The sequence below is a fragment of the Bombus affinis genome, chromosome 13 (genome assembly GCF_024516045.1).
Source record: "Bombus affinis isolate iyBomAffi1 chromosome 13, iyBomAffi1.2, whole genome shotgun sequence".
NCBI lineage: Eukaryota > Metazoa > Arthropoda > Insecta > Hymenoptera > Apidae > Bombus > Bombus affinis.
Window position 1 is genome coordinate 8,508,732 of NC_066356.1, and position 18,872 is coordinate 8,527,603.

General features: G+C 32.6%; 1 protein-coding gene and 2 long non-coding RNA genes across 8 annotated transcripts; 2 read left to right on the plus strand and 1 right to left on the minus strand.

Moving 5' to 3' along the window:
* The first annotated feature begins 14 nt into the window (after positions 1-14).
* On the plus strand, positions 15-531 carry LOC126922964 (uncharacterized). Its single transcript, XR_007713004.1, has 2 exons — positions 15-163; positions 292-531. It is a non-coding gene; the product is annotated as an uncharacterized LOC126922964 (long non-coding RNA).
* Positions 532-2,054: 1,523 nt separating this feature from the next.
* Positions 2,055-4,627, minus strand: LOC126922970 (uncharacterized). The gene is made up of 2 exons (XR_007713009.1): positions 4,382-4,627; positions 2,055-4,291 (listed from the first exon to the last, which is right to left on the minus strand). It is a non-coding gene; the product is annotated as an uncharacterized LOC126922970 (long non-coding RNA).
* Positions 4,628-7,560: 2,933 nt separating this feature from the next.
* On the plus strand, positions 7,561-18,832 carry LOC126922917 (facilitated trehalose transporter Tret1-like). 6 transcript variants are annotated; one of them, XM_050735868.1, is made up of 8 exons: positions 7,563-7,824; positions 10,296-10,551; positions 10,961-11,248; positions 11,317-11,517; positions 11,992-12,048; positions 15,998-16,133; positions 16,824-17,143; positions 17,444-18,832. In XM_050735868.1, the coding sequence occupies exons 5-8, from the start codon at positions 12,040-12,042 to the stop codon at positions 18,395-18,397; spliced, it is 1,419 nt and encodes a 472-aa protein (XP_050591825.1). In that variant the 5' UTR covers positions 7,563-7,824; positions 10,296-10,551; positions 10,961-11,248; positions 11,317-11,517; positions 11,992-12,039; the 3' UTR covers positions 18,398-18,832. The 6 variants fall into 6 exon arrangements, with proteins under 6 accessions (XP_050591823.1, XP_050591822.1, XP_050591821.1 ...); XM_050735867.1 differs by having other exon boundaries at positions 11,426-11,517; XM_050735866.1 differs by lacking the exon at positions 11,317-11,517 and having other exon boundaries at positions 7,561-8,067; positions 10,278-10,551.
* Positions 18,833-18,872: the final 40 nt, after the last annotated feature.

Below are 18,872 nucleotides of genomic sequence, written 5' to 3' on the forward strand. Positions count from 1 at the left end.
CCTAGGATGAATATCAAAGATAACTGATTTGTTGGAATGCAAAATAAATAGATAAGTTACAGAAAATAAATAGACAATAGAAATATTATGTAGAAAATTGCAAATTAATATAAATAATATAAATAATAATAAAAAACATGGCGATACTAGCTGGATAATCACAGTAATTTCTATAGCATCAAATAAATTTATTTAAAAATAACATTATTCAAAAATGATTGTAGTACCCTTAAACTTTATTTATAATATTTCGAGACAAGCGAAATTAATATTTTTTTTGTGTTTTATAAGATTGCTTCTGCCACAATATCACGAAGCTGTAAAGGGAATCGCAGGATCTTCAACACATCCAAACTACATCAGTGACATTAATTCTAATTACGTCTAATTGGTTGTAATAAACTACAGTTCATTATATTCCGTGAACTATAAAGATGATTGGGATTTTCCAGTATATTTATATTGTAACCCATGCTATTAATTATTAATTTTCTGAATAATGTACGAAATATATTTATTAATTTCTAACAGTTTTTAAGAAATGATTATACATACATTTTATTGTAAAAAGGGGAATAAATTATACATCAATTAAGTTAGAGTTAAGTTATATATTAGTTAATATATTTATATTTTACGTAATACAGACAGTTTATAACTGCATATTGCTAAATATAGGATATGATTTCAATTGTATATTTAATTACTATATAATTTTTAAAACATAATAAGCAAGTGAATTTAAATATCATAATTTATCTTTAACTTGGTCCACCTCCAATCCCCTTCCCTTCCCACATTCGCAAGTTAGAATACGGAAAATGTGAAAAATTTGGACATTGTCTCTTTTTATCACTGCTCATATAGTCTGCCTTTTTCGCACATTATCGTCCTCTTTTTCTATTGTCGTTCACATCGTCTGTCTTTCTTGCACACTATCGCTGTATCTTCCTATCGTCTTTACGGACAAGGCATGTGCTGTCATCTATTCACGAACGCTCCAAGTTTCAGTTCTATCCTTCCTTAGTAGATAACAGCGCATGGTTTGTCCGAGACACGTTTCAGGGCAAGAAGTCGACTTTTGCCTTCGGACAAACCATTTGCTACCATCTATCTGTGAGTGCTCGAAGTTTCAATTCCCTTGTTCCTTAATGGATGGCAGCATATGGCTAGTCCGAAGACAGAAGTCTAACTGTTTGCTCGTAAGAGTCCATAGAGAGAGAAATAAATAATGCCTGACAAGGACAGACGATACGAGCGACGATAGAAAGAGAGAGATAGTATGCGACAAAGACAGACAATAGGAACTACGATTGAAGAAGAAAGATTGATAGTGTGCGAGATATCTGCATGTTACTTCTCATTGAGGGATTAGGGTTGGTCAGTCTGGGATCGCTTGGCCGGTCATTAAATGATTAAACAGCTGATTAATTTTAATTAAACGTTTACTGGAACGTTTTAGTTATATAGAAACTACATGAATTATCTAAAATTAATAATTTCGCTATTATTATTGTATCTCTATCTAACGCTGCGCACGCGACATACGTCTGTCCTCGTCGCCCACTATTGCTTTCCTTATTTACAGACTAAGGATATTTCGCCAATTATTAAAATTGTCCAGAATTATAAACATGACGTCTTTTCAGTCCGTTTCAAGGAATGGCAGAAGCTCCTTTGTTTGTAAACAAGGAGCGCTATATTGTGCGACAAGGATAGCAATAGCGATTAGTTGCACCGTTTCACCGCTACGTGGTGATAGTGGAATGCTTCAAAAAGTAAAAACCAGCAAAGCTACAAATATAATTCGCGAATTTTTACGATTGTGTATTTTCGATTAGGCCCTAAACTATTTTCTAGTACTAAATCTGTTTGGATTTCGTATGCAATGAATGATTTTCAATTATACAAATTAATAAATAATACCTCGCACGCTGTATAATTATAATAACTGTAGAATATTGTTGTACACGCTTTATACATCGAAATATGACTCTGAAGGCGTACGGAGTAAGCTTGTAAATACGTTAAAAGGTTAAAAATATATCAGAATAGGCTGTTAACAAATGTAGTTGGATAACAAATAAACCACTCATCAAATATTCATAAAGATGACACCAGATGGTAGCTAGAGGATTTCCTTTACGCGTACAAACGCAAAAATACGATATTAATTACAAGGAAGCGAATATGAAATTAATACAAAAATTATAGACTTAATTCGTGTCATTTCGAAACACGTCCTTACTAAATAATTAATAACTAATTATTTAAAACAAAATTTCACATGAAAACTAGACACGAGTGTTTCTAAGACCGCTTTATCTTTGTAATGCTACTCTGACAGTGCACGAACCAATATCAGAAAATGTGTGATTTATTAATTTTCGTCGCATGACTTAATTTAATATGAAGTATCAGGATCACATAACCTAACTTAACATACTTTTTTCTCACCGTCTCTCTTTTCCTATCTTTTCTTATCTTTTCTCTCTGGTTTATGACGTCATGGTATCTATTCGTCGACCTGCTACCTCATTCTACGTTACTGTTACTAAATCTCGATTTTTAGTTGAAAATCATTCTCTCGCCAGGTGGCACTCGTCTCTATTTCCTATTCTTATTTGAATTACTAGCGGGAACATGTATATTTTTAAAAATGCTACAGGTACAACAGATTCTGTGAAATTTTGTCTATTAAATAGCGGAATATCTTGAAACGTAACTGTATGATAAAATAAAGGAGTAAATGAATCTGTAAACTTACAGACGAGGAAATAGAGTAGACGGTAAAATATATAAGTAAAACATGCTTAATAGATTTCTTAAATTGTCACAGCGAGGATAGTCTTATATAGCAGAATATTTTGAAATTTGATTGTTAAAAGAAGAAGATAAAATAAATTTGTAGATTTACGTATAAGAAAGAGAGCATTAATTTTTATTTCTATGAAATCGAGTCTTGGAAGAAGTCGGTTCATTTAAAAAATCTTTAAATTTTAAGAATCCATGCAAGAAGTTATTTCAAAAGGAAGAAATAGAACGTATTAATTAAGATAGAATGTGGAAGATAGAAAGCTTTCGAGAAGTAAAGTTTTTCTAAGAAACAGACTCGTTATTAGGAATATTAAAGATAATTTTAGAGATAACTAAGAAGAAATTCATTTTTACATAAAAAATTATTTATCTAAATCGTGTTCGGAAAGAATGTTGAAAATGATGAACTATCTTTCATGCTAAAGTTACTTGAGACATAACATTAGTCGCGACTCTCGTATTCGAATTCTAACACTGCTGGTCTGATTACGAGCCCGAGAACACGTGACGAATCATCTGCTCGAAGTTTCAAAATACAATTTCATTACGAATACCTATATCTACTTAGATCGATAAAACACGATGCCTGCAAAAATGCCAAGGTCACAGGTGTATTGTTACGCTTTGTTCTACGTCTATGGAAGAAAAGTAAAAAAAAAAAAAAAAAAAAAAAAAAAACAAACGAAATGGAAATTCATCGGCCGCCTTTGTTAACAGTTCCTGCGTTTCCAATTCTTTGATAATCTTTTTAAATTGGTATTTCTGTAGACTCATGGGGAAATTAGCAATTTTTCTACTGGATGTTACGTACAGGATAGCCCACGAGTTATACTCCCCATTTAAAAATTCCACAACTTCTTTTTTATTACATGTTTCTCAAATTTTTGTTTCAGATTTTTAAAGCTCGTTTTTCTCGAAATTTGTAATGGGAAAATTCGCAACGGAGTATCGAGTAAAAATAATCGAATTTTATCTTCAAATTCGATACTGCATTATACTAACGTTATATTATTTTATTATTAATTAAGAGGTCCAGATTGATTTGTTTCAACACGTCGACTGCCATACGAATTTTACACATTTTACCCTGTGAGTCGCGATAAATTGAAATACACTACGGCGTACGGTTTAATCTTCGCAGAATCTTCTATTATATTCGCTCACCTTTCTCTACGAATATCATCAAATATTAAATATTAATCATTGCAAAAAATCTAGTAATTTGAGTCACCGATGACTACCAAGACAGTCAACGTACTAAGAGTCGGAGAAAGACGAGTAGAAACGTGGAAGATCTTCTTTCTGAATGGTTCACGTGCGAAACACAGGACGATATTCGCCAAGTTGGCGAGCAACATAGAAACGGATCGTCTTATTTTTCCATTTCCTGTCAAAAGCGGAGCATGCTGACGCGGTGGAAGATCGACACCGGCGAACACTGACCTCCCTCTACTACTTGAGCTGTGTCCTTGGCCTTGAAACGAGAACGTGTTTCGGGAGATGAAATCCAACCGCACAGGTGGAACGATAATTGCTCGGCCGTCATAGCGAACGTAAGGCTTACCTTTACTTTCGCTCCGTTACGGAATCGGAGAACTTCCACACGAACAGTAGAGTCATCGTGTTAAGTAACGCGAGACGTCTTCTTCTCTCTCAGCAGGCTGTCCAATGGATGCTGAAAAGAAAATCGGCGAATCAGTGAGGAAATTTCGGTCGCAAGATTTGGCAATATTCCAAATATTTCTATTGAAAATGCCCAATTAAAAAATGAATAATTGTGATAAAAATTGGAAGATTCAAGGGAGTAATTTTTTAATTTTTCTATTATTCTAATTTTCTATCGTATATTTGAATGAGAACATTTTGAATATCTTTGCGTTGACCGTAGCGAATTTTTAAATACATTTATAAGAAGATTTATGTCTAAGAAGAAGAAGGGAATTTTTTAAATATAGCGTTATGCAATCTCCTAAGAAACGGAAGAAAATTAATTCCCAAGTATCGAGCAAGCGATGCGTTAGGAAAACATTAATTTACACGAAGAAAATTAAAAAATTTATACGTTGAAGTGTCTCGTTTTATTTATTTGCTGACGCAATTAACTTCAATTGAGCTCGTGCGTTTGCGCTAATTTATTTCGTTCTGTTCACTGAAGGCTGATATGTTGACATTCGTGCATTTTTAAGACTAGATCTTCTCCTCTTGTAATTGCATGTTATTTTGTTCAACTCTAAGAACACGCATAAGCTCTTGTCAAAATTAATAGTACCTGTCGTTGAGATAGAAATATGATTACACCTATTTGGATTCATCTCATTGTACTATTATATTAACTCTCAAATTTAGCAATATAATCTACATTTAGTAAGCAACGTTATCTACTGTAAATAGTACGAATACGAATTTTGTATAATTTTACGATGGTCCATAAATTGTCAATTTCAAATTGTTTTATTCCACTTAAAAAAAAGAACATGCATCTAGGAATCAAAGGTTAAAGATTCTAATGTTGAATCTAGGCAGATAATAAATTTAGCGAATAAATTTTACAACAAATATCTTCTAGATAAACCTCCGATTTTGAAGAATGCAAATTATCTACGATAAAGCAAATCGTACGAATTACTTCTTATATGAATCACAATATAAGTAGGAAACGTCCTAAGATATATGAATTACTTCCTATAATATATGAATCATAATATAAGTAGGAGATGTCGTAAGATATTGTTTTTGAATATAAATCTTTTATGACAGATGTAAGTAAGAATAGAAATGATACAAGTAATGATCATTTTGATCCGCTTTAATCAAACAGAATCTCAAGTTTGTCTGTCTCCAATCCATGAAAAATCTGCCGACAACGATCAATCTGACCTATGACTTATGACACCGATTCAAGGCCTGTTTGCTTAAATACACAATAATCTACCGACATCTGGCCATCGCTTCCGCTTCGATGACTTTCGTAAACGTTCTTCCGCATACCATGCATTGTCCATTCCGACTTAGACTTACAAAATTGTTTAGCCATCAGAATAGACAACGGAAAATTCAAGTATTGAATACAGTGGTTGCTTAATTTCATTGATTAATCGACTCAAAGGCCAACGTTGCGTTTCATTAATCAGGAACGCAACGTTACATTTTGTAGCTGCTATAGGTTGAATTACTTTTCATATCATCACACAGCGTTATTTGATTTATGTATGTGTGTGTGCTATATAAAACATTTTGCAGTTTCATTGGTACTGTGACGAGTGAGGATTATCACGATTGTTTTGGTAAAGTTTGAAACAAGTCTAAAAATGAATATAGAAGTTGAGAGGCAGTTATAGCAAAAATTTATTTAGTTTATTCTCATAGCATGAACAATCGTCTTAAGCATACAATAGGTATTAAATATGCAATTTCATATTTTTACATAGTTAAAATAACCTGCCAATCTACATAGATTTCTACGTTTCGATATTACGATATTTAATTATCGCAATCGTTGTAATATTTAATATTGCAACGAGTATTGTACTTTATATATTTTATTCGGTTCTGCATACTATATGTGCTCTGTGCATTTCTGTATCCTTAAGTCTCTCATAAATGCATTAACATCGACGTTCTACTTATTGATATAACAGACGATTGACTGCGTAAATACTTTTCTGACCCAGGTGCTTACAAAAGATCTAGAACCTCGATCGACGAAAAATATTTCTACATATTCGTATTTTCCAATGAAACGTTCCTGGCAGGTCCTGTATATTACTTCACTATCTGTAGTCCTGTGAAACTGTTACTAAAAGGGACGAAGTTAAACGCTAAAACCAACCAAACGTGACAAAATGGCAAATTTCGGATTTTCTCTTTCTTTTTTTACAATTACTGAACACGTACAAATATTTTCGGCAAAATTAATATTGATTTTCATTTAAATTGAGATATGATTAGGGTAACTGCACCTAATACGGAACACCTGATTCGTAAAGCTTCCCGGAAAGACGAACATACTTTCTTTCAATGAAACTAACGTTAAAACACAACGAAAGTAATTTGACTTGCCTTTCCAGTACTTTGATATACTTTCAAGTACAAGAGTCAGTCGTATTCAACGACAGATTTTCAAGCAAAACTCAAACGTGACTATGCTTGTCTTTTGCTTTCAAAAATACTTTACGCTATTGCCGATTGACTTTGTTGGTTACTTGCCGAGATATTGTAGTGTTCCATATTTATATTATATATTTTTTTATATTTTCATATTAAACCTATGAGAGATTCTAGATTCTATAATAGGTCTGTTTACGTTACTTAATACCATTTGAATTATACTGATTTCTATACAGAAAATTTAGGTACATGTATTACAGCAGTAGTTCCAGTGTTGATATATTTGAATCCAATTAAATAGCATTTATATAAATTCCCCAATAAATACAACCATGTACAAATATGTTTTGCAGCCACGATATGACTTTCAGATTTGTTTCGAACTTTATGTCGTGATTTCGTAACCATTGTACGTTACTATACAACTTCTGAGTGACTCATAATATTCACACAAAGAATTCATAACAAAGAAAAGTAAAAGAAAAGAAAAAAATGGAGCACCCGGGTCCCTGTCGGCATTTACAGCTCGACGAAGCTCCGATGCGTCGATGGAACGATGTATGTGCCGATAGCTGATTCACGCGACGCGCCACGTTCGCTCGGACCATTTTACGCAATGGGTTCCTTTATCTGTAGGAATTCGCCGGCAGTATATATGTTTCAGCGTGATCGCGTGCCGACAGACGCGGAATATCGCCACTGAGTCGCGGATGTGAATGGTCCACGACGATCGGGAACGAAGAAACTCGCGTCTGTCCACTGCCAGCAGATGAAACCGGACTTGCATTCAGTGAATAACGAGTCTCCGCGTGGCTGTCCTCCCGGCTGCAACTGTACCAGGTCATCGTCTGCGTTTTAACGTCTGTCTGGAACCATTCGAACAAAGAATCTTCAATCCTGGTACACTGGCACACTCTTAAAATATTCGAGAAATATATAAAAGAAAAAAAGATTCGCTTGGAAAACATTTTTGGAGAAGGGAAATTGTAGTGAAACCTGTGGTTGGGAAATCTGGGAAACTGTGACGCGAATGATTGGTGGATATAGAAGCATAGTGAAAGGAATTGATTCACGAGATAGTTTCAGGTTGTTTCTTTGTGGAGACGCTTCGGCGATGGGTTTTGTCGAAGAAAGTGAGTCTGTGTGGTTACAATAGAGATGTATATGTAGATTGATTTATAATTTGGTATCTTTAGCAGATTATTCCGCGTACATTTAACCCAGATATGCTTAAGCTTCTTTCGTAATATTTCTCGAGATGTCGACTTAAGTCGACTTAAATTTAAATTTTAATTTATTTAAAAATAGTAAAATACAATAAAATTATTTTTCGATAATTAACGGAAAAGTATACACATCGTCGTTCTAAGATAAAGACATGTATACTGATAAATAACACAAAAAACTGTGCGAATTACGATACTAATCAGTATTTAATACTAATCAGTATTTAATTCTGTGTAATTTGCGTATGTAAATATATATATTTATATTTATATTTATATTTATATTCAATTTCTGGCATCGACCATTGACTTAGCTTTTTTATTGTTGACAACGCTTCTTATTAAGGCAACATTATTTTATGTTTGAAATATCCTCTGACAACAGTAGCTGTTATCGTTCACGTGACTAAGTGAGACCAATTCTGAACAATTTGATATAACATTCATTTTGTTAACAGAAATTAATGGATGGAAAATTTATCGTAATCTACAATTTGAAAATTTGTGATATTCTCGTTTTGCAAATTACTTCGGTAAATACATTTAATTCCTCAAGGCACAGATTTGCCTGAATTCTTCACTAATGAGGATGATTCTATCACTTTCATGCATGCATTTTGATGTATAGGTGCTTCAATTTATAACATGTAGCTTAAAGCCATAAAAGTTTATTGGCTAATAATATCAGCCAGACTAATTGCAAGAACAATCCATGTCATGGGTAAGTGCGATAAGGAGAGATATTCGTATGGCTGGTACAGAAAATCGACTTTGTTTTTTTGCATAAATCAAAAGTATAATGCTTCGAAACCATCCACATAAATTTATGGAGCCGAGTTAAAAAAAAAAAATAACCAAGTTGAAACTCGTTTAGCAAGGCGCGCCAGAGCCTGACGATAAGCGGGTGTAAAAGTCAATAATATGCGCGCGATGTATATGAAATGCAATATTGAGATGACAAGACAGTGTGATAATCAATAATCTAATCTGATAATCTGCACATATAGGATCGTTGTTTATCTGACTGCAATAGTTTACATAAGTCGGTTTATTTACCTATAATTACATTTACTTGTAAGTTTGTTTTCAAACTTTACTAAAACTTTAAACACGTCTCTGCGCAATAACTTAGGGAATAATTGGCTGATCAATTTAAAACGAAGTTTAGTTATACCTCCGATCTTTATTTTACTTCTTATTCAAATATTCCTTTAATCGATATAAACTCAATTTATCTATCGGGAAAAGCTCATTTTCCTTCGAAATTGTACAGTTTGTGTAATTTTTCATACTTCTTGTTTGAAATAAGTATAATTTCAGCGCAAGTTATGCAACTTTATGAATCTTAGTAATTTTTAGATTCTGATGAGTGTATCAAGCGCTACACTGCATGCAAATGATGATTACATGGTTGTAAAGCATGACAATGATTGCACACGATCCGATATAACAGTGAAGGAAGATAAACAAGGCAACTTTTATTTTTTAGTTCACGAATGTCTCTTTCTACTCGTAAAATAATAATCTTTTGTTTGTTAATTATTTTCTAAGGGAATATAAAAGAATCATTCGATTTTACTGCTGTCACACGAATATCTTCCGTTAAGTGGTTAAAATACTCGCGTATCAATATATTAAAGATCACACGATTTGCAATACGACTACGTTATTATACATTTGTTTAAATCCTACTGTGTTCTTTCGATCATTATCGATCCAATCGATTTCTTCTAAGAAGAACTCTAGTAAGAAATATTTCAAGCTCGAGCAAGATATGGAAACGTTGTTTTGTTTATATATAAACTTTATGTTAAATATTTTTTACAAATATCGAGTCTTTTTATTCGCTGGGATAAACCCAAAATCGAAATATAAAAATTCGCGGACTGCAGCAGGTTAAATACACGTGAAGTAATAATTTACTCATAATATTACACGAATCACAGTATGAGTACATTTAATATATGTGCATTTATATCTAGATAAGTAGACAGCAGCGTAATAGTCGGAACATTGATTAAAGAAGTAAGAAAATATTGCGACATAGTTGTTTTTTGTTTATATCAATCGCGGGGGAGGGAAGATCGGGAATTTTTATATATAATTTGGTTATATAATTTAATGAAGTATTCCTTTGACATAAAGAGGAGATGAATCTATGGCAACTGCTGGAGGAGGTCGAGAACAAGAATTTTTTAAATCGTTGGACAGTTAACTATTTCCTGTGGAAAAAGGTCTTGCTGGTTTATTTGGGAGATTTTTGGCTTATGACATTATTCTCAGGAATGTGGGACTCGTATTTGTGGGAAGAGGTCAGTGATTCGGATGAAGACGGTCCATTGAATTCTTTGTAAATTTAAAGAAAGAAGAATCGAATGTTTTGGAAGAATTTTTGTTTAAGGTAAATTAAATTTGTGATTAATTACTGACTTAATTTTCAAAATTTGTGTGCAATATTTCTTGATAATTAAATTATTCGCGCTGGCGTTAAACCATTTAGTATCGAAGAAATCTGCTTCTATATAATTTACAATTTATTACATTATTTGACATTGACAAAAATTTGATCTTAAATTAGTTAAATGATAAATTATTTGCTATTGGAAACATCGAATATTAAAATATTTGCGATAATGCCAAGTCATTCGAATTCAATCATCGAGAGTTTTGTAATTATCTTACAGAATACCGTATCATTTTATCAGATCCGATCAATCTGAAAAAATACATTGCAATGATCGATGATCGCTAATTAGTTAACCGGCGACTAAGTACATATTTCATATCAATTTTTTATGTTTATCTCACAGGTATGATCGAATCATGATACATTATGATATAATATATAATATATTAACCATGTTATTAAAGCTAATGCTTTAATCGTCCGACGCGAGGACATTCTCCTTAATGAAGGATAAAGTTAACGGAGAACTTGTATGTAGATCTAAAATAATTAATTAGATGAAAAATACAAACTAAGTTAAGAGAACAAAGTGACGTTTAAAAGGATACTTACTACGACATATTTGAAAATGAGTATAGTAAACGGAATGAATGATTCGAACGGGCACGTGGAGACACATTTGGAGACCAAGGTAATCTTGTTATCTAAAAAATATTTTCGTCATGACTTTTTACCACTTTATCGAATATCTTTTTCCAGTAAGATAACTTTTGTATGATATGTTTAATTAATTTGCACTACAGCAGTACTTTATGTAATTAGAATTATTGTAAAAATAATTGTCAATGGAAACTATAAATATTTCTAGCATAAATTAAACTGTATATAACATGAAAAATAAGTCCAAGACAATACCAAGGAACTATTGTTTAATCAATAACTGATCGATAATTATTAAGGGTAATTATCAACGGATCAGGACCAACAACCCCATACATACTATTGACGCCACCATATTTCACTTTCGCTTTTAGATATTTAACATTAAAAATCACTGTATGTTTATACACGGACTGTTATCTCTTTTTGTTATTTTTAAATCCGATCAGTGAATCTCAGAAGACAGATAACACAGAGTAATTTCAAAGTGATCATTATATTTTTTAATTTCTGCCAGTAAGTGCACGTCATTACGTTATCACAGCTTTTTAGTAGTTGCTTAGTACCTGCAAACGTTCAAAGAAAAGCGTTGAAGGTCACAAACAAAGTCAGGAGTATTAAGTCATCGTAATTTTAAGTCAGTACATTAGGTTAATACATAAATCCGTATCTGCCATCGTAGAAAAGTAGATAACGCATGAAAATTCTCAGATTACTTTGTACCATGTACCATGATTATCGAGGGATGTTAACTGAATGATTTTTTCTTTTTAGTTCGTACCAGATGCCGAAAAGGAAAAGAGATGGGAGAAGAAGGGTGTTATGTATCAGGTAAAATATCTTCTTTTATATTTAGTTTATTTCAATTAATTTAATGCGATGGAATAAAATTTATGGTATCTATGCTGATGGAACGTTGTTTTAACTTTATAAAAACGAGCCACGTTTCCTGAATTACTATTATAAACGCTGCTATTGCATTTGCATATGATAAATAACCATGAAAGCAATTACATTTAGAGTTAGAATATACAAATCAGTTTGCTCGATATCATCTAATATCGCGGAATAGAGGAATTATAATACAGATTCGAATATCGAACAAGAAATTGATACGACTAATTATAAATTTCCATTAGCCGTTGAGATAAATTACGAATGTCCAACGTCCAAAACAAAACCTTTTATCGAGGAATCATTTTGCTCGGTATTTTATTTCTGTCATAGTTAAGAGGTCTTTGACATACATTGACGCGCACGTGCAGAAAAATAATGGTAATAATAATGATAACGAGACTGATGTATCCTTTCGTTGTTCGTCCTATGAAGTTGACGCAAATGATATCAAACGAGGTCGTTTCAAGGGAAAGGTTCTTATCTTTCGAGTATTTTACTATCACGCTACTATTATAAAGAACGATAGGATATTACATTCATTTTTATATTTACCAATGATTAATTTTTAATTTTGATTCTTGATCACTCTTCTTTTACAATCTTGATTCTTAATCTTTCCTAAAGTACTTCACAATGTTTAACGAATTTACAAAAATCGAATTTATCACACGAACGGATTAATGCTCCAATGTAGTTAAACATTTCTGTGATCGAGTCGGGTTCCCAAAGTGCTTCATGAAGCTTAGAAGCTTAGAGCTGGATTCAAAAAAATCGAACTTATCAGGTGAACTAATCGGACGCAGTTGAAACTTTATGTAATCGAATTGATTCGTTATATTTTATATATATTATACATATATACTGTTACAATCTTCTGACACAACTGAATATTGATGTCGATTCGTGAGTAGAGTTGCAAAATTACTTTTAAATGAGATAAGTATGACTTGTAGATTCACACATTCTTAATCGCAGGCCTCGAAGCAACTAGTAAATAGAATTAACATTAAATAATGAAGCGATGATTACTTTGTAGTTAATTGAATTTCAAATCCGTAATCTACGTTAAATGCGGATGTTTTGCTAAAAATAAAAGATATTTTAAGAATTTGCCATTTTGTATCATTGCTTTTTGAAAAGATTACAAAGTGTAATTTGTGATTATTTACAGAAAAAGTTTTATCTATTCCAGAACTTTCATAAAATGGCTCTCGTCATTATATTACGCTTTGGACTGGACATGGATTGCATTATTATTATAAACATTGGAAATATATTGAAAACGTGTAATGCGTCATTAAACGAAATGTAGAAATTTCCATAATCAGTCTGCAATATGTTATAACTATAATTCATATCTACGAATTTTAAGCCGAACTAAAATTCAAGTTGAATAATCATTTCATTTTAAGAAATCATTCGTGAATTGCAACAATGGCTAATGAAGTTGTTCCTTACAGTTATCTCGGAAAATGAATAATAATTAAATTTAATTATGGAAAATAAATTATGAATAAAATTAAGTTATTGAGTTGAATCGATCAATGTTGGATCAATATTCATCCATTTTAATTCTTGTCGCGCCGCGTTCTATACATCATTGTTGATGAACAGTTAAGCGTATCATTGGCTCAATAATAATCGTTCTATTCAATTGGTCTTGCAACTTCTGAACAACAATACTTATTTTCTCAATTGGTACTTAAATTCGTATTATTATAATTTGCATTCTAAAGGCTATCAAATTTTTTTAAACATTTGCATTTCTTCTAATTGGAACAGAAACGTGGTTTAAAAAATTAAAAAAATTATATTGGTTCTTCATATTTTACTTGCCAAGATTGGTTTTCTAGGATTTTCTAGGATTGAGTTATTAACCTAGATGAGAAACACGGAGATAAACAGAAGGTCTTACGTAAAAAATACTGAGCTATATATATTAGTCTGTTATTTACGTAACAACTCATATGAGAGGCTTAATTTTTGCTATTATAAACGTTTACAACCTCTCGTTTAAACTTCCACAGGCTTTCAGAGATTAGAACTAAATTAGAAAGAAGAGTAGAAGTTATTAAAAAAAATTAAGTTATTAACCAGAATTAGGTAGAAGTGTTCCAAAATGTTGCATTAATGCAAACGAAGTATTCTTAATAATGCATATTTTAAATCAATCGCAGTTCCTCTTCTTCTTCTTTGCAAACTGACTTTTCTTCATTTCTTTAAAAAAAAAAAAAAAAATTCAAAAATATAGGTGTAAAAATCCAATATTTTGCATGAATTATATAATTTACAACCTAATACATTGCAAAACCTAAACTCAAAATTAATAGGTATTCCCATTTTTTGTATTATTCATCATCTTGTTTCACTCTGCAACTCCTTAAATTACCGAAGTTTTTTCGATTAACGCTTTTTACAATTATTTCATGGCTTTCTCATGGCATAGATAACGTTCACTTTCTTGGAAATGTACGATGAGAAGTTATTGGTATCTTTCATGAAAGAGTAATTAATGTCGATAATTAGAAATTAGGGAAAGATAATGGAATGGACAAGTCATACCGTGATATACCGAGATACCGTGATTTATCAACTACGCAAGTTCTACAAATTTCTTGACTATCGCACAACTGGAAAATAAGTAAATGCAGTGAGACAAGTACGCTAAAGTAATAGCCATAGACGGAGGCACGGTGGCGTATTAGAAAGGTTTGCGTAACTCGAAATACCGTGATATTATCGAACGCTTAACGCAGCTTTACGTAAACCTTTTGATGACATTTCAAGGCTTAATTTAATTATTCCTCCTTGCTCTTCTTCTCTGTAAACCTTCATCCCAAACCGGTTTCGATATTGGTCACATAAGAGCGGCTTCTCAGCGATAGTAGGGTTGTTTCAGAAAAAATGCCTCCTGATTTACTAGCATTTACAATAAATTTTATTCTTTTGCTCATTCGTTATTCGTTCTTTAATTGAGGATCGACTTTAGAAAAGATATGTTGTAACGATGTATTCTTTCGATTCTTTTATCTTTATTTTGATTATTTCTCGTAGACTCGCTTATGCGGAACAAGTTGGGAATTTTCCGTTTAAGATAATATTAAATTGCATATTCATAAGTGTAAAATTGTTGAATATTTATTGTTTGCTAAGTGAACATTTTATTGTTGATTGAGAAGTTAGCGTTATCTTGTAGCCAGATTTAATGTGTTTACGCTGATATTTAGATACAATCTCAATTCATATTATTGAAAGTTTCTTATTAATTGATAAATTGATCAAAGATGGTATCACATATCTTATTTGTCATTAATTTCATTAAATTTCGTCCATCGGAATATACTGCTTGGCTAATCATCAATTTCTACTTGTCTGATAATCTAACATAATAATTAACATTAAATTCTTAGGTACTTCCCAACAAGAACGGGTCAACTTCATGATCGCAGTAATCTTTTAAATACCTAATATGCTAATAATTAACCGATCACGTGTACGTCTATAATCGATTATACATTTTAGTGTCTATTCATTTGCTTGCAGCCATTAGCAATTATAATAGTTATAATTATGGATTCAAACACGAAAATAGAAGTTTGTCATGAAAAAGACACAGATCTTTATGTAATGTAGAAATTTTATAAGTAATATATCGTGTATCTTTCAGAAGAATTAATAAGATTGTAATCTCTTCAAAGATTATGATAGCAATAAATAATAAAGAATCTACTCGAAGTAATTTACAACACTCCACATAGTATACTCTGATGCAAATTGAATTTTGTAATTATTTGACAAACAAATTGTTCTTTAATTTATACTCTATCGAATTGATAAATTAAGATTTTGCGACGTAAAATATCTCTAAAATATTCGTTTGCAGATAATTATGTCGCTGTGCGCGAACTCCTCGGTTTTGGGTCCTTCCATGGCTTTTGGCTACAGCGGAGTTGCATTGACACCTTTGATGTCACCTACCAGTGACGTGAAAATCGACAAAGTTCAAGCCAATTGGATTGGTCAGTACTACCTCGATAATTTCGATGAATTTAATTCCATTAATTCATTTAACACGGTAATATTCAACAAAGTGAATGAAACAAAATTTTTAACGCAATTAGGGAATTATTTACTCGTATAGTGCAACCATCACGGTTAACTAATATTACCATAGTCATTCTGATTCTATGTCGAACTATATACGTACGTACGACATTTTATTTCATTTGATTTTTCTCGAATTAATTAAATATTCTTTTGAATATTCCCTCGTGATAATATCTGGATAAATTTATCCAAATTATGAACAAGTTTTGAAAATATTGTTTATCGAATAAGGATTAAATGGAATAAAATAACGAACGTTAGTCAAACTGCAAAGTATCAATTCATCGGGGACCAACGAGCGGTTTTTCACAATATTATCGATGCTTTAATTCTTTCAAATTTCATAAAATTGTAGAATTTAGGTGGAAGACATACACCGAAAAAAAAAAAAAACAAATATATATATACATGTACATATATTGAACGAATGTTTAAAATTCGTAGCCATAGTGTTAAAATACAGAATTCGATGATATATTGTAAATTGTTTGAAATATCGCAGCGTTAGTCCTTAATGGATTGAATTATTTCCAAAGTAAGAACTAAGCTAACCTGCGCGATCTTCTTCACCGAAATTAATAATCCAATTGCATAATCCATAGCGACAGCAACAGCACTGGGTATTCCATTTGGTTGCATCGTTTCTGGTTACACTATGAGACGCGGAAGAAAGTTGAGCTTGTTGATAACGTCTATCGTGTCCATCGTTGGCTGGCTCGTCATTTATTTAGCTGGAACATACGAACAAATTCTTGTAGGCAGAATCATTTCCGGAATCGCGACAGGTATGGCGTCGGTACCAGCCACAGTTTATAGCGCGGAGGTTTCTTCTCCAAAATGGCGATCAATTATGATCACATGGACCAGCGTATTCATTGCCATCGGTGTTCTTATCGTTTATATTTTCGGCTATATTTTCAAGGTAAGGAAAGTTATGTATGTAATCCTCTTTCTTTAAAAAGTTTTGTGATATACGCGCCTGCTCAAAAATCTTGGAACAGTTATTGCGTTATATTTATAGCTTCAAAATTGGAAAGAATCAGGTAAAAAGATATTAAGAACTGTGTAGAATTAATATGGTTAAGAAATTAATCAGGAATTTAAAATTCATACTCTATACATAATACTAAATTCTTATGAAAAATAGAAATTTTTGTAAAAAATAATCCACAGTCTAGTAATCAGGAATCACGGTTCGACTCACGATCTTTCTCTCCCAAAGGACGACTGGCGAATGGTGGCTCTGATGTGCGCTCTGTTTCCTCTGGTCTCGGCCGTACTGACCTTGGCCGTCGTCCTAGAAACCCCGATCTGGTTACGAGACAGAGGTCGTCTAGACGAGGCGTTACAGGTGTTGAAAAAATTCCGCGGCATCCCAAAAGACGTGCCTCCTCCACCACAGCTCTACGAAGAATTAAAACCACGTCCTCAGCGAAAGAAACAAAATTTCATGAAACATATGCTCAAGAGGAACGCCATGGTACCTTTTGCAATCCTGCTCGGTTATTTCTTTTTCCAGCAATTCTCCGGACTTTTCATCATCGTCTACTACGCAGTGGAAATTATACAAAGCGCTGGAGTCACTATAGATCCCAATTTGGGGGCAGTTTTGATAGGATTAACAAGATTAGTAGGTACTTTACTAGTGTCGTGCATGTCAGGAAAATTAGGAAGGAGAAAACCTTCTATCGTTTCTGGATCTGCAATGACCATTTTCATGGGAGCATTGTCTGTGTACTTATTATTAAAGGATAAAGGATATTCTATAAACGATGGTGGCCTGATACCTGTGATATGTATACTTATGTACATTTTTGGAAGCACTTTTGGCTTCTTGGTGATCCCATTCGCCATGGTGGGCGAAGTGTATCCAACGAAGGTTAAAGAAGCGTTGTCAGGATTGACTACGTGTATCAATTACATCTTCAGCTCCATCACGGTGAAAACTTACCCGGACATGGAGGCCGCTATGGGCAGACATGGAGTTTTCATATTTTTCACGGTGCTGTCGTTTTTGGGAACGTTATTCGTGACGTTTTTCTTACCTGAGACTAAGGGAAAGACTTTGAGGGAGATTGAAGATATGTTCTCGAGAAAGAAGGAAGTGGTTGACTCGTCGGAGGAAGAGAAGATGGTAGATGGTAGATATGATATATGTTTCTGGAGGAAAGCATAGTTACCTGAAGGTTATACGAATTATTTAGTAAAGAAAAGAAATGATGGACTTTTTGAAGGCGGAAAAAATTGATATCGAGGGATTCTATTTATAAATCTGAATATCAATGCAACGGTGAAAATACTCTTAACTTTGTCTAAAGCGTAACAATTTTTTTCATGTTTGCGAAAAGTTTGAGCGTAAAGATTGGGAATGTTAGAAAAGGTTGATCGAGATTTTTATTCGTAAAAAATATCAGTCCTTGCAAATCTAGCTTCCTTATTGGGTTGATAACTGTTAATTAATCCATCAAATCACGTTGCAACTGCCTGTCATCCTGCCATCTATGTTTATTTTCTGTTAAAGTAATTTAAGAATATACTTATTTTTGTACCTTTAATAAATGTTAAATATTATATGTATTATATTAAATAATAAATGCTAAATATTATATAACTGCCTTCGAATGTAAAACCATCGATTTGTAATTGATTTA

Excerpts from the sequence above, each read along its gene's own strand:
- LOC126922917 (XM_050735866.1), top strand. The coding sequence starts at position 11,186 with ATGAGTATAGTAAACGGAATGAATGATTCGAACGGGCACGTGGAGACA. Across the intron at positions 11,249-11,991 it reads AGACACATTTGGAGACCAAG|TTCGTACCAGATGCCGAAAA; the intron begins GTAATCTTGTTA and ends TTTTCTTTTTAG. Across the intron at positions 12,049-15,997 it reads AGAAGGGTGTTATGTATCAG|ATAATTATGTCGCTGTGCGC; the intron begins GTAAAATATCTT and ends ATTCGTTTGCAG.